Below are 27,034 nucleotides of genomic sequence, written 5' to 3'. Positions count from 1 at the left end.
CCCAAATCCTTCTTCCTTGTTTTCTTTCTTGGGGGCTCTGAAAGATTCATTTGCTTCACCAAGTTTCACTTCTTCCCTTGTTTAGCTGTGTCACGGTATCCCACTGCTACCGTATGCCCCTACCAACCATCCCAGGCACCCCTGTACCTTTTGGGGTCTCCTGGGAGTTGTTGGTCGGTCTTGGTGTCTTTCTGCTTTGATTTTGGGCTTCTACAGTCTTCTCCCACTTGTCTGTTGTGCTGCGGCAGTTACACATCATGTGATCCCCCTGGTTCCTCCAGGGAGGGTTAGACTCTCTGTCCTTTGAAAAGTGATTCTCCTGTCCTCCTCCATCCTCAGCACTTTGTCTGCATGCAAAGGTTCAACCTCCTTCTGACGGAGCCTCAGGTCCACAGCTTCTTCTCCTGCAGCAAAACATACCTTCTTCTTGCTCCTCCAGGTAGGGTTTGTCTCATTCTTCCTGAGTCTGTCTTTACTTTTATACTGACTCTAGCCAATAAGACTTGGGAAAACACTTGACCATTCAACATGGTTCCTATAGGTAATCCTCATGCCTCCACACTTCTCCCTCATCACAGTACTGATCTTAGGAATCCCTTGTGAGTCATTGGGGTTCTTCCTCATCCCAGTACTGGGAAAAAGATCTTTGCATAGGTAACTCCTATGCTACCTCGTCCTAGTAATTTCGAAGGCAATCGTAGGGTGACTACTAGTTATGAATGCTCTTAGGGTTATAGGCCTATTTCCCCAATGATAGGCGGACAGATATAGTAAGACTTAGCTCGCAAATTGTATACTCCATGCTGATGAGTGAACTTGATACCATCCGTCAAATGGGATTGATGAGAACATTTTTTTTTTTAAAGGGAATTTAAAAAACCCACCTGACATTGGATATTTGGGGAACTTCAGGGGGGGGGGAGAGGCCTTAAAATAAGAGTCAATAGTAATTCAGTTAACACTGGGTTAGTGGAATTCATGGCCAATCCAGTCCTCCTATGTAAAAATCAAGAAGATTGGTCTTAAACATGAAGCAATATAATAAGAAGCTTTTGATCCTCCTTTGGAACACAAGCGGTTATAACAGTTTTTTAAATAATAATATAATTGCGGAAATGTTTAATGCACATAGCATTATATATCTGCAAGAAACCTGGTTGAACTTGCCACTAGTCCCTGATGGGTATGTTATAATCCAGCAAGAGCCTTTGTCGACGAATGGGTGTAGTACCTCGGGGGTGTTTATTGATTGCTATTAAAACTTATATATCACTAAAATATTAGGTCATTTCCAACTCTAGATATGGATTACTAGCGATAAAACTCACATTAAGAAAGGAAATTCTAACTACACCCCTATTTCTTACTAATGTTTATTGGAACACGGCCCAGTGCTCTTTATCTGCCTTTTTGGTCCATTTTAAGACTTTATGGAAATGGATGAAACAGGCCATATGATGATTGGTGGCGATTTCAATTCGGATTGCAGATATAAGAGTGGAAAGGATTGATTTACTGCTCGCTGTACCACTAAGGATGGTAGAGTTTGAAGATCCTGTTTCCAGGACTGGCATTTACAAATGGCAAATGGGTGTGTTGAGGGTGATATCCCTGCAAAACCAACCTGGACAAACAGTTTGGCTAGTTCTCACATTGACTATTTAATCCTATCAAAGGATCTATTATGTAGTTACAATAGTTTTCTAGTGGTGGATATGGATGCTAGCGACTATAATATCTTGACTGCAGGGTTTGCTTTTTGGATAATTCATGAGAGGGCTCCAACTTTTCTAATTTGATGACCAATCTATCTGGCAATTGGATTGCAAGGAGAATTTATAACCTACATGTGTTCAATTGTAAATTATATTTTAAAAATGATCAGAGTGATTTGGAGTGGAAACTATCTGCATTTTCGCCAGAGGGTTTTTTGAAGACTATCGCTAACTATCAAACCAATATACCATCACTTACATATCAAAACAGGCAAACCATCATCGCTATGATGAAACTGTTGAGAAATGAAAGATCCTTTTGAGACAAAGTAAGACAGGTTCAGAATTCTTAAGACTAAAAAATGCATTCTTGAAAAGGATTTGGAAAAATTGGCTCAAATGCCATCACTATTACATGATACAGCTAGATAGTGAAAATATGTTACAAGTTGTAACTTCGAAAAACTCTCAAATATTCTGGGATCTCATTAACAATCTTTTTAAAACTCAGACTGATTCACAATGCAGTCCGATTGCTGAGGAGACTTGGAGGAATCATTTTCATAAAATATATAATTTACCAGGCGGTAATGATTCCTATAACTACTGGGACAGATTGGTCACTAAAGATTGAAATGTCCAAAATTGAAGATCGAATAAATAAACTTAATAACTCAAGAGCCCCAGGTCCGAATGGACTGAGTAATGTAGTTATCAAAAGTGACCCTCAACTATGGTCAAGAATTTAGTTTTTTCTCTTTAGCAACTTTAAAAAAAAAAAAATCCACGACTTGTTAATGGAAATCATCTATAGTGCCCCTGATTTACAAGAAAGGTGACCGCCTGAACCCTACAAAATATCGGCCTTTTGCACTCATTGATACGGATAGTAAAATATTTTTCACATTTATCTTGTGAGATCTAGAGGCCTGGCCACAAATACTGGCAGATTGTACAAGTGGCAACTCAGATTTAGGAAAGGCATGGGAACCCTGCTGAATGGGTTTGCTATGCGTTGTATATAGGAGAAGGCATGGACAAAAGCCATTCTCCCTTATATATAACATCCATTGACTTCTCACAAGCATTGGATCTGCTCAATTGATCTCTTCTTTGAAAGAAACTAAGCGCTTGGTGTAGTCTGGAATATTTATTATCGATATTAATGTATCTACATGATGATACTTATCTGCAGGTTAGATTTAACAGGCAGGCTTATCGGAAAAGGTCAAGCTACAAAGAGGACTATGTCCTAACTCCCTGCCTCTTCAATCTGTATCTCAGTGATCTTGATGAAATATTAAGACTGGTTGCTTCTGCCTCTCTGAAGATAGGAAAATGATGTATAATCCGGATGTCTTACGTGGATGGCATACTTTAACTAGATCATTGACCGCGGGCCTGTAATATTTTATTGATGCAACTGCTCATTATGCTAGCCAAAATTACCTAAAAATGTATCCCACTACACCCACGGTGATGAGATTTGCTCCCTCTCATACTAAGAATTACGGCTATACTTGGAAGGTTAATAAAATCCCAATAGTCCCTTTGATACAGATAACTTACTTGGGCTTTAGTCTGGACGTGAAAAAATCTAAGATGTTGTTGCTAGCCTGACTGATTGGAAAAGCAACTCAATTTGCATCTCAAATTAAAAGGATTAACTATGAGTATTGTTGTTTTATGATCCTGCTACTTTGTTTTTGCAAATGCAAAGTGATTCCAGCCTTTTTATATGGCCAGGAAAACACTAACAACTCGACCTATGTTGACTGGGATATAAAAGAATCTGCTATCTGGAAAGAGGTGCTTACTCTTCCACAATCCCTCCCAATTGCAGCACAAAGATGCAAACTGGGCCTGAAGTCTTTGGGGGGGGGGGGGGTGGCTAGAGTGAAAAATGTTGGCCTTATATAGAAACATTTTGATACCAACTAACAAATCCATTAATATGGATTTAAAAATGGAATGCTATCTAGGTCAATACCCACTATTTATTGTTTTAAAAATAGAGCAGAGCGGATTATGACGAGAATAGAACAAATAAGCGGTGTTGTGTGACCATTCAGATAATATCAAAAAATGTTTGTTCAGAAAGGATTGGTCAAAACTATCACGGCGATGCATAGATTGAAAGTTCATTCCAGTTTTTCAGTACTGAATGAACCCTTGGGCATGCAACCCCGGCATATAGAGAAATTTCCTAACTCCTATTATAAAGGGATTTTTCTCAGATTTCGGGTGAAAGTTAATCCTATGGGGAATATTTGTTTTATTATAGGTAAAATTTACTCCATCTCAAAATTCTGTACACTTTGTACTGATAATTCTACCGAAACCTTGGAACATTTACTAATTGACTGTCCAACACTCTAGCCATTAAGTGCATATAGTTTTGGGAAGTACGTCCATGATATTGAATAGATTAATACACAGGATTTTTAGCATAGATTGGCTGAGGGAAATGAAACCTCATTGTCCATTACTGTTTTAAAATTTCTAGGAATTATTAACTTGATACAATTGAATGTCTGAAGTGCCTTTCTTTTAATCTTCATTTATGAAGCTTACCTTTGATGGGAATATATTTTTGACATTGCTTTTTAAACAGAAGTGTATGTAATTGTTTTAAATGTATATATGTGTTTGTGTAATTTAATTGTGTAAGGTTTACCGGAAATAGATTTACCTGAATCAGGTACTTTCCCTGCAATTCATTATTGTAATTGCTTACTAATACATGGAATTCAAACCATTTCTAGTACGTTACTTATTTTAATTTTAAACTTTACAAGTACTACAAATGAATGCTCCAAATGTAATCATATCATACTTCTGTATCAGTGTATTGTTTCATGTCATGCTACTAAGTGTAATAAAATAGATTAGAACCCTTGGCGGCTGTGCCAGCCAATCAGGAGGCTAGGATCGTGTGCTTATACTGCCGATTTAGACCACGTTCCAAGCTGCCTGATCGCCGGTTCCCCGCCTGTCATCTTCCCCTGTATGCCCACTTTTTAACAAACTCCCCTCCCCACTTACCTCATTACTCCGCTCCCCTCCACTCTGTGATGCTGCCATGGAAATGGAAGAGGGGCTCTGTACGGAGCCCTGCCTTCACAAACAATGGTGGCCATCTTTGTGCAGTATGTTTTTTCTGTGAAGAGAACATCGCTAGGTGACTGGTCACGAAAAGAAAATTCTTTTAATTAGCCCCTTTCCAGTCTGTGGAATGGGTGCTCATAGTGTTAAGTACCCATTCCATGGGGTATGCAGGAGTAACGTCGCGGGGCAGTTACACCCAGGGTATAGCCCATGGAACGGGTACTTAACACAATAATGTGTATCAAGAGGTCAAAAAATTATTTAATCAGTAATGTCACATTTGTTGTAATTATGAATCTCATTTTTGATGTCATTTATTATGTAATTGGTGATGCCACCAATCATGTCATCATTGTGTTCATAAGCTGTGTAACAGGGGGCACATAGTTAAGATGGACTTACTTAAAATGTGATTGCTGAATTTCAGGGGTTTTATATAATAAGTGCCCACTTCTAAATGGAAGGTACATGGAAGAAATGATCAACCCGCAGTTATAGATTTTCGTTTTAACCTTTTCACTTCCGAAAGAGTTGAGAAGGCTATTAACTATCTTTCAAAGGGAATAGTACTGGGAACAAACATGATCTCGTCAAGAAAATGTTGGGCATAGAAGTTTAAAGCCATTTTTACCATTTTCATAAGTGGCATCTACCCAGATTCATGGTTCAACTCAATCATAAACCAATTGCATAAAAAGGCCCAACAAATTCATCATCTTCATACAGGGCATCATTCTAATAGATATAGACTGTAAGATTTCTAGGCAAATATTCTCATAAAAGTAAATAATTGGAAAATGGCCTTGGGATGCTTTAGGCATGGCCGCTCTTCGATTAATTAAGTCTTTACCATGATGCACCTGGCCCAAAAAAATGCCTTTGCAAAAGAAATATTTGGCTTTTCTAAATATTTCCTCTACTTTCGATCTCATGAGAGGGAGACTTGAGGCCAAATTAGAAGAAATGGGCATGGTTAAAATCTTTTACAAATTATTATGGCCCTCTGCTCAAAGACAACCATGCAGGTTTGTTTTGTTATTAGCGACAACTTAAGAGCCCAATAATCACAAGAGGAGTGAAACAAGGATGCTTATTGGCCCCAATTCTTTTTTTGCTTATATATAAATGACATGGCCTCTGAAGTACTTACTGACTGTGTCGAGTGATGTTGCCTATATTGCTGGTAAACCCGTTTGCAGTTGCTATACACAGACGACTGTTCTTATCGCCAGGACTCCAAAATCATTGACAGCCCAAATAAAGGTTGTGTCAAATTACTGTAAATCAAACTCTTTAGTTCTCAACAAAGCAAAATCAAGGATCATGATACCGAACCAGCAAAAGTGAAGAAAAGACGAAAATCAGTTAATTTGGAGGGGGAATGATTTAAACATGTGAATTCCTTCTCATACCAGTGTGTATCAATCTCGGCCAGTCTCTCTGGGAAACCACGCATGACCGCAACACTAAGGAAATGAGGGTAGTTACCAGAGCCCTAATAGGGTTTGTGAATGAACACAACAACCACTTGGAAGAGGAGGCATACAGTGCAGAAATATCGGTGCTGGATAGAAACATGGCTATCTGAATCGACAAGTGAAAATTCTGGATGCGGCTCATGTACCGTTCTCAAAGTCAGCTCTACAAGCGGACATGGGATTCCATTGCCAACAAAGAAAGGTAGCCGATAGCCTGGTAAGATACACAGTTAAGAGAACAGGGCCAGCAGATACGAACTTGGTTGATCTGGCATATAAAGAGCATTTTGTCTCTGTGGATTTAGGGATAGTGTGACAGATCACGGCTGCCCTTAATGAGAAGCCACCACTTTCTGTATGATCTGTTGTTACTTTGTCTTCACTCTTCGGGCTCCATGTCTGACATAGATGTCATTCTTGTTGCACGATTTAGACAGTGCAGTTATGCACATGGCATCATCCTGCTTCCTCATGAAGTAAAATAAAGTCTAGCATGACGTGACATGGAACAAACTCTTAATATTGATCTTTTTGGCATCATAGTGTCAGGCTTTTTCAACTTTACTGTACTGCTTTGTTCACCCCATTCCCTTACCTTTTTTTACCAACAACATTGACCTTTATGCATATTCTATTCTGGACTACCCCACTCTTGGTTCAGGATTGGCAGTCACAGAATTAACATTCTTGAGTTTGATTTGGGGTACAACTTATAGAGATACCTAGGTAAAGAAGCCACCAAACTTCCATGACTGCCGAGACCCTCTCAAGCCCTCATGCATTCAACATTACATTGTGTACGTAGTTGCAAATCTCCAAATACGCCTGGGAAGTACAACTCAATTATTGCAACACTTCAGAACATATCCGCTTCCTGCCCATTGTAGACCTGGGGCCCACCCAACAGGTCTGACATGCATCCATGCTTTCAGAAATAAATCTTCCTTAACTGCATCCTTCACTCTCTGTATCTGTAGCATCTATTTCCCACTTTCCCATCCTGTTGCCTCCCCACGCTCATTTTCTTCCTCCAGCAAACTAAGTTTGGGATACCCGTAATGGGCGAACAGTGCCACCTCTCCACTGCCAAGCGTAGGTGCTGCGAGACTATATAACATATCATAATGCTTCCATTATTTTGTAAGAATGTGCCTTTACTTGGACACAAATTTATATACATCTGGAAAATGAAATGCATATCATAGTTAATCCTTAGAGGTGGAAATGGGTTTAGTCCTCAGCTGTCATTAAACAACGTGGGTACCTGTTAAGGATTTCAATCCGGCAATACACCCGGGTCTCAGCCTAGCATGCAATACACAAATTAAATTCTTATTTATTGTGTCTATAGGTTCAATATTCTGAGTGATATACCACTCATATCACACCCCTCCTCAAATTACCCCCAGGTCACAATGAACCAGGAATCAGGCTGGTTGGTAAAGGTAATATTTATTTATTTATTTATTTATTTATTTATTTATTTATTTATTTATTTATTTAAAATTCAAATCAAACACAAGTTTTAATATATTGGGCAGCAATCACCAATGTGGTGATAATACACATCAGAAAGTATGTAAGGCAGCTGAATTCACTTATAGCAACACAGAATATAAAATACAAGGAAAAGACAGTTTTGGCTTGTTGAAAAGATAGCGCTTATGTTAAGATTTCCCCCTGCAAATTTCTCAACTCACACAGAAGCAATTATACACATATGTAAGTAAGCAGCAGGTATTCAGGAATAAAGAATAGTGTACAGGTTTTGAATCCAATCTTCCCTCCTCAAACAAGAGAGAAAACGTTTTTGGAACTTTTACACTTTTAAAATGACAGTTGAAAATGGCTGAGAAAAACATTGAAAAGTGTGCAAAAATCCTTAAATTGATATATGTTCCTATGGGAGCAACACTACAAAGACCCTAACAAACATAAGCTATAATATGAACAACAGTACACACTTCTTTAAATCAGAATGGAAGTTTGGAAATACTTTGAATGGGAAAACAAACGTGTAAAACATTTGAAAAATTGCGAACTCCCGCCTCATTTTCACTATGAGATTTGTAATAACAACGGGTCAAATATACTATTCCTGGATGCGGTTTTTGGTTGTGGGTGTAGCTACAGGTCTTAGGTTTAAATCAGAGTTGAAATTAAGTCTCTAGTTATAAAATTGGGGAATTTATGCAAGTTTGAATGAGAGGTGTTTTTGAATATAAAGGGCCGAAAAAGTACACAGAAATCAGTTTTTATAATGACAATCTGCTCTACACTAGAGTACTCTGACTGGTTACCAGTTTGAAAAACAGTAAGCTCCAGAGTGGTCTGCAGAAACCAACCCCAGCACCTCCATGTGCGCCTTGGTCAGATTACCCGTGGGATGATTGTAAGGGTTTGGGATTTCACAAGACAAAAGGATTTTGAAGAAATTATCACTAGCACAAGAAATCAAAGCAAGGTTTCAAGACTGGTGTGACACTAGTACAAGTTCTTAAATTAAAGAGAGGATGGGTTATAGATTGGGATATGACAAGGCAAATATATTATGGGGTGCTAGGATTCCTAATGATACTTACAGTCCACTGTAATTTAAGATTGATTGGACCGTCAGGTTCTGGTCATCACGGATCGGGTCTACAGGCAGCAGGTTCTGGTCAATTGGACTGGTACTTCAGACTGGTCTGGACTGGATTGGATTGGCCCTTCTGGTTGCTGGACACTGTAGATCAGTGGGATGGCGAGTTTCAGCAGGCAAGCATTAATGATAGCAAAACAGACTGAATCAGAATTATTTCCCTTAAGTTTTGGGATGGCCTTGGTTTTGCAAAGTAGTCTAGATAAGGACAAGATGGAGAATTCGGGAACAAGGTGTCACGCGGAAATCAGGATGTAGTCAGGAATCAGTGTGTGTCTGTGTATTGTGAGGTTCCTCTATTTATCCTGCCAAGTGACATCACTAAGTTTATGGTAGGGGCAGACTTACAACCCACACCCACAAGACTATGATTGGTCAAAGGCACAGGTCCCGCCTTGCATTTTGCTGGTTGGATGACAGAAAGGGTTGTCATATTTTATGATATGACTTGGGAACCTCCCATAGTTATTTGGACCAAAATGTAACTTTCCCACAAATACATATTTATATAATTATGCCCTCTAATAAAATCGGACACATACATTTTATATTTTGTGTGTTACCTTTACATCCTACTCCCAAATCGGTGAGACCTGGTATTGTCTTTCTATTTAAAAGTTGTCAATTTTGATCATAAAGGTTTGGTCTAACAATTCCTAATTCGGTACATATATGTGCAATCCCCCTTAGAACATGGGTACACAATATTAGATTTGCAGCATTAATATTTTTGGCGCAATTAGTCTTTTTGCGTAACTTCAGTTCCTTACACAGTAAGAAATTCTACCAAGTCTTCAAATGTCTATCATAAATTCAGATTTCAATGTATGCACTTTTCATTCCTTTACTTATTTTTGCTGCCAGGTTAAATGTCATGAAGTTCTGTGGCAAAATAAGCAAATTAACTCCAAAATCACAAGTCAGGTTTTTTTTTCTTCCTTCATAAATGTGAGCAAATGGCCAGTCCTTTGAAGTTCACTAAGAAGCCTCTACCAGCATCCTGCCCCTCCCCTGGGGGGATAAGTGGTCAAGCCTTCTATTGTCTCTGCTTGGGGCAAAGACGAATGTCTAATGAGGTCCTTTGCTCTGAGTATGCGAGGCCTCCTCACAGCAATTAGGCCTTCCTGCCAACAGTGACGGGTCAACCTGAAGTGTCACCCTTTCCCAGGCTGAGGACTGTTAAGCAAAATTATTATTTTTATTTTTATTTTTTTATAGTTAATTAACTCCAAGCTGGGTTATTTTAAGTTTTACCTACATCTTTCAATAAAACATATAAAAATGAACACAGTTTATAAGTGGATTTTTACATTAGCAATCCTTAATAATTTTGAAAGAATTAAACCTTTAAACAAGAACATGCTTTCAAAACAGGCGATTTTGCACTTCATTCCTGAAAAAGCACATTCTCCAGCATGGGGTCTGGCATGGATTCACATGCTCATGAATATTCCCCGTCATCAGGCTGGGAATCCTCGGTAAAGAAAAAATCAGTATCAGTTTCGTTTCTGATCTGTCTTTCTTAGTAGTAACCAATCACTGGTCTCTGGGTCATACTGCCCACAGACAATGACTGCCCTCTCCCTAAGCCCCGCCCCTGGCAGCCATCCTCAGATTGTTACCGCACATTCAAGTGTTGGGAGTCCTCGTGCTATAGCTCTCGAGCTTTTACTGCATTTTGTGCTTTTTCAAAGAGATTTATCTCATTTTTCGGTTTAATCGAGCCTCAAGCTCCACCGTTTCTACTTCCGATCAACGGGGACCCATTTCGGATTTATCTACGCCGCTCAAGGGTGAAGTTTTCGTCGAGTTAAGCTTCTTGGAGGATTCCAGAAGTTCCTGAGGCCTACCTCGCGGACGAGAAGAACATGGCCCAGGAGAAGGGAAGCTCGACTCCCGGCAAACTGTTCAGGATCTGCCCTGGATGCAACCTACAAAATGTGTTCAAGGAGGACGAACATTTGAAATGCCTTTACTGCCTCCACAAGGACAAAACGCATGTGGAGAAGGACTGTGCGTTTTGCATGAACATGTCGGATTGGACTATGAGGGATCGTCAGACCCGTCTCTCCAACTGGCTGGAAGGCAAGAGCCCATCACGTGAGAAGAAGAAGTCCGAGCGGTCTTCTAAGTCCTGTGAGGGCGCCCCGGCAATGGGGGCCCAACAGAAGGCAAAGCACTGTAAGTCCGCAGGCACCGGGAGCGCCGAACGGTCGGGCTCCTCGGCTGCCAGGCAGGGTGCACCTTCACCGACGACATCAACCGCGAGCCAACGCTCTGGCTCGGGGAAGAGAAAACCCAAGAACCCGGCTAAGCTTCTGGAGAGGCCACGGTCGATCTCGAAGGAACAGGCCGGAGGGGAGCGAAGCGGTAACCCTCCCCCTAAGATGAAGGCCTCAAGCACACCCAAGGTGGTGAAGGCCTTGATACCGGCCAAGGCCTCGATTGAGGGAGTTGCTGCGGCCCTGGCAAAGCCTGTGGAGGCTATCCCAGTGGATACGACCTCAGGGCCCAGAGTTTCCCTACCTCTGTGGAGGGAATCCTCTTTTAAGACCATTGAGAAGACCCCAGTGGAAAAAGAGGGGATCCTGAAGAGGGGGACAACGAGAGCGAGGGTGGCGACGAAGAGGTTACCTTGGAGGAGGAACAACCGCTGCTCCCGGCATGCCCGTCACAGCCCGAGCCACAAGACAACTCGGCGGCCATTTTGACAGCAATCCAAGCCTTATGCACGGAGATAAGGACGAGACGGCCCCTACCCCCGATGGATGACCCAGCTGAACCGGGTCCGTTGGGAAGCCCTCGAAACAAGAGGAGGAGGATTCATCCGGCTCCCCTTCAGCCCTCACGGCCTTCTCAGCCTTTGTCGCCTTCCCCGGTCCCGAGGGATGACACGGGAACAGACACAGCCACGACAGGGACGGCTGACGACGGCGGCGATGACGGGACTGACCTCCCGTCTCCAATTCCTCGGGCGTCTCCGCCCAACGAAATTGGCTCCTTCCACACCATGATTGCCAGGGCATCCAAGCTTTTTCAGCTCTGCCACAAAGAAAAGAAGAAGGAAGGCTTCCTCTACCAATGGCGCAAGGCCAAGAGGAAGACGGTCCTCGCGGTGCCGTTGCTGGATGACATCTGGGACAAGGGTCTTGCTCTCCTGAAGAACCCGTCCATGGCGCCTGCCAAAAGGGACCAGTACGAGAAGAAGTACCGGGTCCCCAACTGCGCCCCTTTGTGCCTTAGAGCACAACCGACCCCGGATTCGGTCGTCTCGGCAGTGGCCAAGAAGAAAGCGGTGGGGCTTGGGCTTCAACTTCAACTTCCCCACCGGACGGCAAGGGAAAGAAACTAGATGCAATGGTACGACGAGTCATCTAGTCGGCGGCGACGATGATTAAGGCGGCCAACGCCCTAGTGATTGTGGCCCGCTACGACAGGGAGTTGTGGTACAAGATTGCCCCCCTGTTGGACTTCCTCCCAGACGACAAGAGGGCAGAGGCCCAGGCGATCCTACAGGAGGGTGAGGTGGCGTTGGACCACTCCATAACTGTGGCCACGGACATTGCCGACACCGGTTTCTGCCAGTTGGGCAACAGCGTTTGCCTTCGACGGACGGGGGTGGCTCAAGGCGACGGATTTCCACCAAGACTTGCAAGCCAAGGTTTTGGACATGCCCTTCGACAGGAACAATCTGTTCAGAAAGACAGTGGATGAGTCACTGCAGGCCATCAAGACCGACATGGAGACGGCTCGGGCCTTGGGAGTTCTGCAGCAACAGAGGCCGCCCTTTCGGAACCCCAGAGGTAAGCAAGGTGCCTCCAAAGGATTCGGCTGCGGCTCCTCGTGGTACCGTCAGGCGGCCCGCTCCTCGTTGCAAGAAGCTTACCGGGGACGAGGCAAAGCAAGTGGATCTCGCCGTCGTCGCCAGGGAGGCCACAGCGGTAAGGCCGCTTCCAAGCAAGACTGAACCGGCCATCGCGTCAGGCCCCCACCGAAGCACCCCGGTGAGAGGCCGGCTGATGAGGTTCGTCAGCGTGTGGGAGTCCATCTCCACTGACCGTTGGGTGCTGGATGCCCTGGCCCACGGGCACACTCTGGAATTTCTAAAGAAGTGCCCCCGAATTCCTCCTGTGGCCAGGAAGGAAAACCACATCCCTCAACTGCTGTTAGAGGTAAGGGCGATGCTCAAGAAAGGAGCCATCGAGCTCGTCCCAAAGAGGATCCGGGGCTCCGGAGTATACTCAAGATACTTCCTCGTCAGAAAGAAGACAGGAGGTTGGCGTCCCATCCTGGACTTGCGTCGGCTAAACAAATACATCAAGGCACAGAAGTTCCGGGTGGTCACCCTCCAGCAGGTGCTGGGCCAGCTGGAGGAATGCGACTTCCTATCGTCGTTGGATTTGGAGGATGCGTACTTTCACATCCCCATCCTAAAAGGACACCGAAAGTTTCTCAGGTTCGTAGTCCAAGGGCGGCACTACCAGTTCATGGCCCTCCCATTCGGATTGAAGTCGGCGCCCAGGGTGTTCACCAAGTGCCTAGCACCAGTGGCGGCGCGGCTGCGCCTGCAGGGGGTCCACATCTACCCCTACCTGGACGACTGGCTCATCCGAGTAGGGACAAGGGAACTCACTGTCGAACACACAGCAAAGACCGTCCAGCTGCTCACAGACCTGGGATTCTCCATCAACTTCCCCAAATCCCACCTGGTTCCATCGCAGGTCATGCTGTTTCTGGGAGACAAACTCGATACGCTAGCGCAGTTGGACTCGCCGTCGGAGGAAAGAACGCAGGCCATCCTGGGCAAGGTACAGCGTCTGCTGGCCATGGACATGGCCAGCGTGAGGTCCATCAAGTCCCTTCTCGGGATGATGTCCTCTTGCCTCTATCTGGTGTGCCTGTGCAGGCTTCAGATGTGTCCTCTGCAGGAGTTCCTCGACGCCCGTTGGATGCAAGCGACGGACAGCTTTGAGGACAAGATCTCGCTCAATGAAGTATTCCGCCAAGCAATTCGATGGTGGGGCACCCGCACGCCTCTCGCAGCGGGCACAGACTTTCAGACCCCAGCATACCAGGTGACGATGGATGCCTCCCTGGAGGGGTGGGGAACGCACACCGGAGATCTTCATGCGAGAGGCCTGTGGCTCCCGGAGGAGAGGCCGCTCCACATCAACATGCTGGGCCCTCAAGTCATTCCTCCCGTCCCTCAAGGGCAAGGTGGTGAGGATCTTCACCGACAACACCGCCACGATGTTCTACATCCGGAAGCAGGGAGGAACCAGATCCCCAGCCCTGTCCAAAGAAGCCCAGGATCTGTGGTACTGGGCCGTTGCCCAGGGGATGTTTCTGGTACCTTTTCATCTAGCAGCGATAAAAAACACCATCGCCGACTCATTCAGCAGGGAGCTGCGCTCGTGCCACGAGTGGGAACTACACCAGGATCAAGTGGATCAACTCTTCCGGCGATGGGGCAAACCCCAAATCGACCTGTTTGCGACGGCGACGAACTCCAAGTGCCAGAGGTTCGCCAGCAGGTTCCCCCAGCCGAGGAGCATGGGCGATGCTTTCTCGTTCCCCTGGGACGGCCTGTTCCTGTATGCGTTCCCTCCGTTGCCGTTGCTGCTCAGGCTCATCAACCAACTCAAGAGGTCCCGGTGCAGGATGATCCTCGTTGCACTGGCGTGGCCGAGACAGATATGGTTCCCGGACCTTCTGGACTTGTCAGCTTCCCCACCAGTCAAACTGTCGATGGACGCAGATCTTCTCTCCAGAGAAGGAGGCGCCATTCTTCATCACGACTAGGAGTCGCTGAACTTGCAGGCCTGGCTCCTGCAGCACTAGAGTTTGGAGGGTATGATATCCCGGCTGACTGCAGAGAGGTTCTTGCAAAGGCCAGGGCGTCCTCAACTCTCAAGTGCTACGGACACAAGTGGAATTACTTACTGTTGCTGGCCAAAGCTGGACTAGCTCATGCTTCCATCAAGATACAACTGGCAACGATTTCCCGATAAACCAGAACTGCAGGACAGTCGTCCCTGTGGTCTCATCGCCTGGTGAAGGAGTTTATGAAAGGACTTTTCCGATCGTTCCCGCCGGTGAAGGCTCCAGCCCCGGCGTGGGAGCTCAACGTGGTGCTGACCAGGCTCATGGGCCCGCCATTCGAGCCCTTGCCTACGGCTCCGTTGAAGTTCCTGTCGTGGAAGACAGCATTCCTTGTGGCCATCACCTCTGCACGACACGTGGGAGAGATTCAGGCCCTATCCTGCAAGCCTCCATACTTGACTTTCCACGAGACGAGGGTGGTGCTGAGGACGCACCCCTCCTTCATGCCCAAGGTGCCGTCGGACTTCCATCTCAACGAGCCCTTGGTGTTACCAGTCTTTTTCCCGTCACCTTCGTCGCCGGCCGAGAGGACTTTGCACTCGCTGGATGTAGCTGGAGCGCTAAAGTTCTCTGTGGGCCGAGCGAAGAGTTTTCGGAAGACATCATAGCTGTTTGTGAACTTTGGACCTGTGAACCAAGGGAAGGCTCTCTCGAAGGCTGCATCATGCACTGTCATCGGTTGGCAAACTGACCGTTGCCCAGTCGTCTGAGAGCCCATTCGACCAGAGCGATCACTGCTACCACGGCGTTCTTGTCTGGTGTGCCCCTGCTGGACATCTGCAGGGCTGCTACGTGGAGGTCGACACACACCTTCACGAGATTCTACTGCATCGACCGGGATTCCAGGGAGGAGTCCAGAGTCAGCCAGGCAGTGCTGCGCAACCTGTTTGCTTAAGGTGAGCCTGGTTAGGAGGTAAGAGATGCTTAATGTTGAGTTTTATGTAATGCTTAATGTTGAGCCTTGCCACCTCCCGTGGTTGTGCATGTGTGTACTGCTATGTATTCTTATATTCATGAGCATGTGAATCCATGCCAGACCCCATGCTGGAGAAGGAACAAGTTACTTACCTGTAACTGTTGTTCTCCAGCATGGGTCTGGCATGGATTCACATGCGAACCCTCCCTCCTTCCCCTCTGCGGCTCTTCACTTGGTCATACTGCCACTTTACGTGCTACCAAATCTGAGGATGGCTGCCAGGGGCATGGCTTAGGGAGAGGGCAGTAATTGGCTGGGGGCAGTATGACCCAGAGACCAGTGATGGTTACTACTAAGAAAGACAGATCAGAAACAAAACTGATACTGATTTTTTCTTTACCGAGGATTCCCAGCCTGACGACGGGGAATATTCATGAGCATGTGAATCCATGCCAGACCCATGCTGGAGAACAACAGTTACAGGTAAGTAACTTGTTCCTTAAACTGAGTCCTTTAAATCAGATTTTCCTATGCAGTACATATACCTTTGATTCAGCACCAGTTCTTCCCTTCATTGCTGGGATTGTTTGCAGTCTTTGTAGTATCCTCTTAATATCAGTAATTCAATGGAAATAAATGGATCTAGCGCCAAAAACAGCACTTTTGAAGGTTGCAAAGCTAACATTTTGAAAGGCATTTTCGGTTTTTAGCCCAATTCTGCTGCTTTGTTCCATGTTGAATGTGGCAAAGCCCACTGGCATGCTCCTGCAGTGATAACTCTGGTTTCACCCCCCCCCCCATTGACTGTGTGTGGCAGGGGTGTGCAGCCTTTCCTTGGTTGTGACCCAAACGCAGTTTTGCATACTTTGGCGCGCACAGGAGTCAGCGCATCAATTTTGGGCTGTTTCTTTCACCCTTTGTACAGTGATGCAGTGGGGCACATTGGAAAGGGTCAAACTATCCCACATACCACTGGTGTAATGGGGGCCCCTGTGGTGCGGGGGGCCCGCACATGTCCTGAGTGGGGGCCCCTCAGACTAAACATTTTTAAAAATGTAAAAATATGAATACATTAAAAATTTGAAAAACAAGAAATAGTTTCTTTTTTAAGTCACTCTGCCGTCATAAAGAAATTGTTTCTGTTACACCGTAACAGAAATAATTTCTTTATGATGTCAGAGTGACTTAAAAAGGAAACCATTTATTTTTTAAGTAATGAGGCTCCCATCCACCCCATGACACAGAGGCCTCCAGATCCTCTGCAGATAACGAGAACAAGCAGGGAGCTGAAGGTCTCGTTCCGTGGACCAATGGATTAAAGGTAAGAACATTTATTTTCTTTAAATGTGTGTGCGTGCATGTAAGTGTGTGTGTGTGTGTGTGTGTGTGTGTGTGTGTGTGTGTGTGTGTGTGTTTATATATGTATATAATGTAACGTGCATTAATTAGAGTGCCTGATGCGGCCTGCGTATGCCTGTGTGAGTGTATGGTGAAAGGGTGCACACTTAAATGTATGGGTGGCTGCCTGAATGTGCCTTTACGGTGAAAGGGTGCACACTTAAATGAATGGGTGGCTGGGTTTACGTGTATGTGTTTGGTGACTGGTGTGTTCAGGGGCTCAACATAACCTACGTTTCGGGGGTGACCCTCCAAATGTTGGGAGAGGCGCTAACTACACAGGCAAACCTATGTGTGTGGGGGCGTCTAACTTCTTTACGCAGTCTAATGAGACTATTCTAGTGCAGCTTCAATGCTACAAGCAGTTAACTCTCTCCTTTAAGTCTGAAAGCACCAATTTATGGACTGCTGTGAGAATGAGCGGTATCCTGTCCCCTCTCTACCCTTCAAATCACTCCAATCACTCCGCTGGCATGCAAGTACTAAACCCACATTACGATTTCAAATACTTAAAAACTAACAGTGAAATGCTTTACATTAGAAATTGCTGGGCCTTTTATTAATGACAAAACACAGGCACCATTTAACAGCTGTGTCCTGTTCTGTCCTGCGACAGCTTTGTAGGTCAGCCAGGTCGAGTCAGCATAGCCCAAACTTTCAGGGAGTGGGGGAAATGACTGAAGCCCAGTCAGATCAATGGTGTTGTGCCACTGCTTGTGTTTAATGCCATGATTACTTATTGGTAATCTTTATTATTCGTAGACCCATTCTTCCTTGTCCCAGTACTTGTGTATGAGGCACCTTGCCTCATACACAAGTACTGGGATGAGGTAGCGGGACATGGAGGTAATGCCTGGCTTAGTTACCTTTAAACTTCATTACTCCTAGCCCTATTCGTCCTCGTCCTAGTACTTATCTATTAGGCAAGGTGCCTCATACGTTAGCACTGGGAAAAAGGAAGAGGGACTTGGAGGTAATTCTGGGCCGATGTGCTGATTTTGGGGTTTGGGCCAGGGGGTTGGAGGGAGAGGTCATGTGTGGGGGGGTGACAATTGTGCGATAAATCATAATGGTAATTGTTAGGAAAGATTTCATAATTGAAGGTAATTTTCCTTCCATGTGGCAACCCCCAAACTTTTTGCTGTTGTTTTACACCCTGATCTAGACTTTGCCAGAGAAGCGCAGCCTTCCGCCGCACTCCTCTGGGCTTTCGTTCCATTCTTACGGGGAAACTGACATGCCCTTAAGACAGTCAGTACCGGGAGACTTCGTTTCCCTTAGTCCTTTCCTCATGTTGCAGCTTTTGAGCAACATGAAACAAGAGTGCACCGTAACTTACATTACCGCGTCTCTAGTCATTCCAACGGCCCTAGAAACTCTCGCTGGACTTATCATGAAATGTGCAAGTGTGTCACGAACGGGACTGGTGGCAGCTATCGTTTCTTTGTGTTTTGAACCCCTTTTTGCCATGTTAACCGCGCTTCCCGAATTTGGCCCAAATGGGTGGCCTGGCCTCCAAAATGGCCATGCCACGAGGTTCTTTGTCCTGTCTGCTGACCGTCTTGCCCCTTCATCTTCCCCCAGGACGAGCCGACCCCGGGCAGTCCTTATTTGGTCATGCACTTTCCCGCGAAACACAACGCTTTCGCGGGCTTCTGCATGCCTTGTGTGTGCCTCCAGGATGTGGGCTGGGATGTCTGTTCCCAATACACATCCTGGGTGCCAGAGAGTCTAGAGTGTGCTGAATGCCTGGGACCACCGTGGTCCGTGATAGGTCCACGTATGGTGTGAGTGTTTGTGAGCGGATCTCCCATTGGGCCCTCTCCGTTTTGGCGTGAAGGGAACTCTGGTTAAGAGGAGGCGTAAAACCCCACTACCATGTCGATCTCCTGAGTTCTCATGAACAAAGAATAAGGAGCCAAGTATCCTGCAACTAAGAAGCTGAGTCGAGGAATCACTGGTGACCCGCTGAAGTTTTGGCACCCTGCACTGCTGTCGTCCTGCGAGACCACTCGGCCTCTGATCGAACGAGAAGGTCTGCAAAGGCGCTTCGACCCTTTAGAATAGTGGGAACAACTATTCTCGGCATCTTCACCAAATCCTGTACGTAAGCCTTTGGGAGCGTCCCTGGGCCATCCAGTGTACTGACCAGCCTACACAGGAACCTTGCTCTGTCACCGCCGTCTGGCTGTTGCTAAATTCCGAGTCCTCGGCACTCTCACACGATTCGTACACTTGGCGTTCCCAGGTCTGAAGTGAGACGTGTGCTTTGGGACCGGAATACACGCGGTTGCCGAGTTGCCCTGCTGTGGTAACAAACCTGTGCGTGTTCGCTGCATTTGGGACACCCTCGACCCTGATTCCTGCTGTCGCTGAATCTACACAGTGTCGAGACATCCTGCTGATCGCATCTGAACCTGCGAGTACCGAAACGGAACCGGAGAAGCCTGGGTCTGCCTCCATCGGGGACTGCTAAGTAGTCAATACCCTAACTGGTCGCCCTCCCGCAGGAGCCTGTGGCTCTCCATCGCTGTCGTAAACAGCAACCCCTTTTCCGCACTCGCGCCCTGCTTCTGCCCACAGGTGGAGGCCGCGCTTAAGTAGCAGGGATCTGTTCATCATCGTTTTGTTCACCTCTCTGAACTGCCTGATTTCCCTGAAGAGACTCCCCTTTGCCCGTTGTCACCCGCGTGTGCAGGTACTTTTGAGCACAAGGCTCCACTCTTCGTAGGGCTCGGACTTCCTTCTAGTTAGGTGGCCTCTGATGTCGAACTGGGTCTAACGATTACTTGCACTGCCTGTTTTCCTCCCCATCTAGGTGGTCTGCATATTTCGTGCTTCTAATTCTTTAGACCCCTTGGTCTTGTATATATATTGTATTGCTTGTGATGTGTTGGTTTATTGGAGTTTTACCGTGATTCTTTACTATGGTCGATGTTACAAAGCCCATGTAATAAATGTGTCTATATTTTTAATATAACACCTGTCTGGAGTAATTTGTAAGCGTCCTTGCTTTGTGTGCTCATTGCGGGCTTTCAGTCACCTTCACCCCTCTTGAGACCTAGTCTTGACCGCCGCCATTGCTACCCTGATTGGCCTGGCTTGTCCAGAGGTTACCCTGTTCCAAGAAACTAGGCTGGCCTTCTGAACCTCTGCCCTACAGGACATAGTTCAGAAATCCATCTTAACAGTAATCTATCTCCAGGGTAAGCAGGCATGATGTGAGGTATTAGTGGCTAGAGAGGCATTTTGGTGCAGCCAGTCAAGTCATTTCTTAGTTTAGCTTGACTTTTTTAAATGGGCATCTTTGATAAAGGAGTCCTGCGAAGTGTAATTAGCTGGCTAGTCTGGCGATTGGGTGCTGCCAGTCTAGTCGTTTCTTACTGTGGCATTATATATTTTTATGGGCATCTGTAATAAAACAACCATGATAAGGGTTATTGCTTCGACTGGCATTTTGGTGCAACCAGTCTAGGTATGCCTAAATGTGGCCTGGCATGCTTTACTGTAATATGTTATTATGTGTCTTGACTGGGTTTATAATGTGCAGCCAGTTGGACATGTTTTCATTGTGGCATGCCATTTTTAATAGCAATGCATTACATTAATTAAAGCATTAATGTTCATGTGCATTGTTGATGGCTTGCATGTATGGGATTTTTGGTGTTACCCTACAAAACAATTGCAAACGCTCAAGCTTTTTAGCCATTTTAGCTCAGAAAGACCCATCTTTTGGTTCCCTTACTGTTCACTATGCTGTGGGTTTCTTGTGTTTATTAAACTGCCTCTTCCCAGCGCCTTGATTCCTTCGGGCCATAGTTCGCGCTTTACAAATCGTAAATAAATAGGAACGTGTGGTGTATAATGCATTAAAACATAAATATGCTCTGTCTCCTAGTACAGTGTGCGGCGTACCCCTGAAGCAGCACGTTGGTCCGTATTGCGCAAGCGTGGTACCAGGGTGTGGCGCGACCCATGATTCATTGTAGAGTTGGGGCGGGTGCCCCTCATCATGGCTCGCCGGGGGTGGGGGGCGATTTTGTTACGCCACTGGTGGCCACTGAAAATTCGAATCCGTAACATGTGTAGTACAAAGCAATGGTCCACTACAGGTGTACATTTTGAAAATCCTCACAGCATGGACCCGACCCAGCCGTCAAGAACCGAGTTTGTACCAACGGGGAGTCATGGTAATGAATCGGCAAGTGAGGAATGAACACACTAACCGGGTGTCTCCGTGCCAAAAGTGGGAGCGCCCCTTTTTAAGGATGTGTTGGTGTGTTTATCCCAGGGGTACAAACACTGCTGGAGGTGAGACTTTCTCCTGCTCCTGAGACGGAAGGCCATTGTTTGCTGAAATGGAGCCGTCCAAAGCAGTGAGGGGACATCAATGGAGAATGCGTCATGTCCTCCAAGTCTCCTGGTTTAGGATCATGTTCTTTGGTTGTGGAGGACAAACACCCAGAAGGGAAGCAGCAAACACCGTGAGTGCAGCCCCTGTGCTGAATGGCTGCGCATCAGCTCATCATCTCATCTCCATATTTGGCACACATTTCTCATCGAAATAAACCATAAGTTGATGGGGAACAAAATTAAAAAAATATTGCGGCCTAACACTGATGCATTTTATTGTTGGTGCATAGCTACACCGTATGGCGCACTTTCTGTACTTATGTATTATTATTTTTAACTCGGATTCCATTGTTGCAGGAGTTAACGCAGATGCTGTTGGATACTCCACCAGTTTGGAAAGGATCCTCAAAACTGTTCCGGAACCTCAGGGACAAAGGTATGGGATGGCCTTTGTTTTCTTCTCCTTCACACTTTGAACTGCACTTCACACGTTGTTAACCACTGTAAAAACACTTTCCTATGCAATGTTACCAATTTTCAGTGACGTTTAATACGCGGGCTGATTTCGGCTAGTGGATACATTGCCAACCATATAATCTTAGGCCTGGTTTCTAATTCAGATGTGTGCACTTGGCCAAAGTTCCCTGTCTAATATTACCCCCACAGCCCCCACACTCCCTCCTTCACAGACCTATACAGACAGACGGACACACACATCGAGTGTTATCTGAAAAGCGCTTTTCTTGGCATATTTCGAGCTATCTGAAAAGCCCCTACAAATAAACTCCAAAACACTTTGAATAAAGTCTATATTTAAATCAGGAGCGAGAGAGTGCCAGCAAATTAGCCGCAGGTGTAGAGGTGTTGCACTCATTCGGCCAACTACAATGTGTAGAATTGAGTTGCTCTTTGAGTGCTCCCACCTGCCCAAGGGAGGACCTAGCTCCACAAACCTACTTCACATACAGCCTCATTACGAGTTTGGTGGTATCTCGGCAGTAATACCACCAAGATACCATCACATGGTATTCGTGTTAGCACCACTTGGTTCGGCGGTATTACCGCAGCATTACAAGTGGTGATAGGCAGTGTTAGTCCCCATAAACTGGAGGCCATGGGGATTTTGCCGGTGTTAGTACTGGCGGTAATACCACCGATTTGCCTGTTTTGGAGGGGGGTAAGGCAGAGGAATTACCTCCAGCATTCTGCTAGAGGAGTTACCTCTGCCTTACCTCCAAACCTGTAGTTCGACGGTGTGGTAATGTAGTGGTAACGGAGTGATCATGATCACCATTTTTTATCACACTGCCAAACTCTTAATGAGGCTCATAGTCTGTCCAGTATATGATATAATATGATAGGTTATTTATAATGCGCTTATTACCCAGAGGTTTCTAAGCGCAGACCTGTGTTGCTCCGTGTAGTCTTGCTGCCAAGGCGAGCACGTTGCCTCTGAGCTATCCTCCCGAGACATATTTACCTGACTCATGATAAAATACTTTGGTGCCCATTATCAGTTTCGATATTATTTTTTTTAATTGTTCATTTATTTAGCTGTGACGTTTTTCATGTCTGGAAAAATAACCGCCAGCTGCGTTAAAGTGTGCGCATCGATCATTACCTGAACACGAGCTCCGTGCTTGATCATGGCCGCAGCTGCGGCAGCCACGTTATGGACGTCTAATCTTAAAAGAGAAGTCTCCTTTGAAGTCTCTCATCTTGGTGTTTTGTGTTTCAAGTAGCATTTTGTCTTCAAAACCGAGCATTACCCCACATAAAAGAGGCAAAGATGCCTGTTATTAAAAGATCCAACGCCGTCGCTTCAGTTGCAAGTGCAGTTTGACATCTCTGATACGATTCATTAGTTCCCTGCATGTAGACAACAGGCGGACGGTTTCCCGCTAATGTCCGTTCGCACATTCAGTAGATGTTCCCTCAGAATCGGGTAATGACGAGTGATGACATGCTCGACTATTTCCAGCAGAGGAGCCTAGCAGCTGTTTCAGGCCTCTAGTGAGCTCTAGTGAGCCGTTCAAGCAATAGCAAATATAATGAAAAAAATACATAATCTGTGTAAGTGGAGGAGAAGGGGAATGCATGGAGGAAAGGACGAAGCCATTAAGAGAGGGTGCCATTGGTGCCATTGATGATGAGCAAAAGAAAATGAGGGAGAAAGAGTGAGAAGGTAAGAGAAAAAGTGAGTGTGTGAAAGGAAGGATGAATGAAAAAGTAAGGGCTGTGAGCAAGGGTGGGAGTTGGTGACGATGGAATGTGGTTTAAGGGGGGGATCTCTTCAAGAGTGCCAGGGGAAGAGGGAGAGTAAGGGTGCACGGATAGTGAGTAAAATCACAAGGAGAAAGAGAGGGTGCCCACGCATGGGCAGAGTGTGGAAGAGTGTGACTGTGCACGGAGTGTGAATGTGGGTCAGTGTGATAGGAGAAATAATGGGAAAATGTGACAGCGCAAGGAGATAGTGTAGGAGAATGCGACAGCACAATGTTAGATTGTGGGAGAGTGTGACAGCGCAGGGGGAGACTGTGACAGTGCAAGGAGAGCGAGCAACAGTGCAAGAAGAGAGAGCGAGCAACAGTGAAAGGAGAGAGACCGAGACACCGTGCAAGGCGAGAGAGAAAATGCAAGAAGAGGGAGAAATACAAGCATAGAGAGTCATGCCAGTCCAAGGAGTGAGAGATTGAGAATGAAAGGAGTGAGAGAAAGAGTGATGTTGCAAATTGACAGCGTGTGAGAGAGTGACGGTATAAAGAGAGAGAGACAGTACAAGGAGAGAGGCAGTACAAGGAGAGAGAGGGATATAGTACACAGTACAAGGAGAGAGAGAATGTACAAGGAGAAGTGACAATACAGAGAGAGAGAGAGAGAGAGAGAGAGAGAGGGACAGTACAAGGAATGTGACAGTGCAAGGAGAGGGTGCAGAAGAGTGTGGCGAGGCAAGAAGAGAGTGAGAGACTGCAAAGAGAGAGTGAGAGACAGTGCAAGGGGAGTGAGTTCGAGAGACAGTGCAAAGAGAGCAAGGTGGAGAAACAGTGCAAAAAGAGATTGAGAGAGAGAAACATTTCAAGGAGAGGGAGTACGAGGAATTCGACCATCCGCATTGTGGGTGTGCATTTGCCTGGTTGTGTAAAATTTTGATATGAAATTGAATGATGGTAGATCAGCCTCCAGAAAATGTGTGAAGCTAATCCGCACACATTTTCCTATGCTCCCCGCACAACATACACATAGACCCATGTAATCTGGGTGGAATCGGCCTACAGGCGCAGTCCGCCCTGTCATGTTTAGTTGGGGTAGGACAGCCAGGAGTACACACTGTCATCTCAGAAGGGGGAGGGCCAAAACATCCCCTGCCATGGCCAGCCTTATTAACTAACAAAGGCTTCATGGATACGCCCTGTTCTTTTGTTTAGCTCTCTAGCTGGTGGCATCAATTAACATATTAATAGAGTGTACTTCAAACAGGCCCAGATAGGGCCTGGCTGCAGAGATTAATAAAGGTGACAGGAAACCCCAAAAACTTGAAGCCAGCTCCCACCCTTAGTATCGATTGACAGTGAAATGTCATGTCTGGGATTGTGTGTAATACAGTAGTCATCTCCGCAGGGGGACTCCATTCAGAAGGTAAGAGTATGTGGATTTGTGGTGCCAGAAAGTCTTGTCTCGCCTCAGCTTCAGGAGAGACCTGCCACTTTAAACAGGAACCACAGAGAGCTCCCTTAACCAGAGAGACCCTTTGATCCACAACAGACAGGAAGAGGGGTGGGACTTAGTATTACATGTCTTCACCCCTTTACCTTTTCTATTGCAAAACACTCTGGTTATGACCTCACAAATACAGGAGATTGTTGGTGGGGACCTAGGATTGGTTCATTAAGATCGACTTAACCTACACCAATCACTGTGGCCCCTTTGGCTTTAAAAGAGGGCTGAACTCTCTTTTGGCAGATCATCTGAAGGCTTCACCAGAAGCAGAAGGTAGAACTCATCATTTGGACCCTTGCTGAAGGTACAGTTTGCCTTGCATCTCCCGCCAGTGAAGGAAGGGCAGGACCTCCAAGAGGGAAGCAAGATCCGTACCATAAACTTCTCCCAAGTAACAGAACGAGATACCGAATCCAGAAGGGCCCTTCAGCTGCTCCAGAACAGTTACCCAGCCAGCTCACAGCGTTCCTTGCAAGGCTCTGCAGCAAGCTTCTTTTGTGGGAAGTTCCAGAGAGTCTCTGAACCAAACCAAGCACAAGGCAGCTACCTGCAACACTCTTCTCAGCTTTGGGCAGTCTGCCTTGAAGGACAACACAAGCCCAGTGAGAAAGCAAGGAGTGCATCAACAAGCATTTACCGACATCCCTTGAAATTGACATTTTCGAACCAGTCGACCCCCTCGAGCTACAACCGACTTCACAGCTGATTCTTGTGATGCTGCAGTCGCTAAAGCCGTCTGAGATGCCTCGACTAGTTCTTCAGAACTGCCGACCAGCACTGAGACAACGATTCCTGGCCCAAAGCTGCCGTGTAGGCCAGCCTGTAGCCGTCTGTCCAGCCACACTCACCAAACTGCCTGCCTCCTGATATCCACAGCTGTCTCTCGTCTTGAACTCTGTCGCAGAAGCTGCAAAGTGCCCTGAAATCGGCTCAACCCTGTCGAGCACCAAGAACACTTACAAGCACCAGGTACATTGTGGTTCTCTCCCCCTGGTCCTTCTCTGAAGGCCACAAGTGACATTTTATAACCCATTGCTCCCTTTGTCCTGAAACCAAGTATCCTTGAACTGTTGCCATTTTTTACCGTACCAACTTCCCTCTTGTCAGTATCCAGAGTACAACCCTTTTCCTTCTTTGAAACTGTCTGTCCTCTTAATTTCTTTGCAGGGTGGGTTGTATTTCATAGTGTGCTAGAACTGTCTGTTGTGATAAAATTAAAGTAAATATTTGTATTCAACTTTGACTGGACAGTACCTTTTATCATTGGGTAATAATTGTATTTTCACTGTGTTGTAACTAACCAATGATCCACAACCTTTCGGAGATAAGCCTGTTGTTCCGTCCACGTTTCCAAAATTGGACAAGGAGGTTTAGAAACCAAAATTCATCCCTGGACTGCTGGTGGCCTGGAAGTTGATTTGCCACATTGGTGGTAGGCGGTCGAATCTAGTTGGAGCCTAGCGCACATCTTAGTCACCCAAAGATAAAAGTACTGTTGCAGGCAATGTTTAGACACTGCTCGGTATTTGTAATAATTCTGAATCTTGTCATAGAGACTGAGAAAGACATGACCAAGGATGTCCTGCGTGTCCTAGAGAGGAGACTGCCCCACAGCACTAAGTTTAATAAACCTGAGTCGCTGGCCAAACTCCAAGCTTGGGTAGAAGCGAGAGCGGTTGGGGAGAAGACCCCCAGGTAACGGGTTAGAACTTGTGTACCCAAATGAAGAAGACCTTACGGAAGGGGTATTGGAAGATGACTGGGAAGACAGCATAAGCAGTGTTCCTCGCCAAGAATGTCAGTGAGGTCAGGGGCTAGTGCAGCA

General features: G+C 45.9%; 1 protein-coding gene across 5 annotated transcripts in view; it reads left to right on the top strand.

The window, feature by feature from the left end:
* MICU3 (mitochondrial calcium uptake family member 3) overlaps positions 1-27,034 on the top strand; it is a 526,504-nt gene that overhangs the window by 172,922 nt on the left and 326,548 nt on the right. For all 5 annotated transcript variants that reach the window (XM_069631589.1, XM_069631591.1, XM_069631592.1 and 2 more), the window contains exon 4: positions 21,850-21,928. In XM_069631589.1, coding sequence (XP_069487690.1) covers positions 21,850-21,928 — 79 coding nt within the window. The remainder of the gene's footprint in view (positions 1-21,849; positions 21,929-27,034) is intronic.

Source organism: Ambystoma mexicanum, chromosome 6q (assembly GCF_040938575.1).
Source record: "Ambystoma mexicanum isolate Mex_15411 chromosome 6q, UKY_AmexF1_1, whole genome shotgun sequence".
NCBI lineage: Eukaryota > Metazoa > Chordata > Amphibia > Caudata > Ambystomatidae > Ambystoma > Ambystoma mexicanum.
Note: the sequence above shows the minus strand (reverse complement) of the source record. Positions and strands in the feature narration are given on the sequence as shown.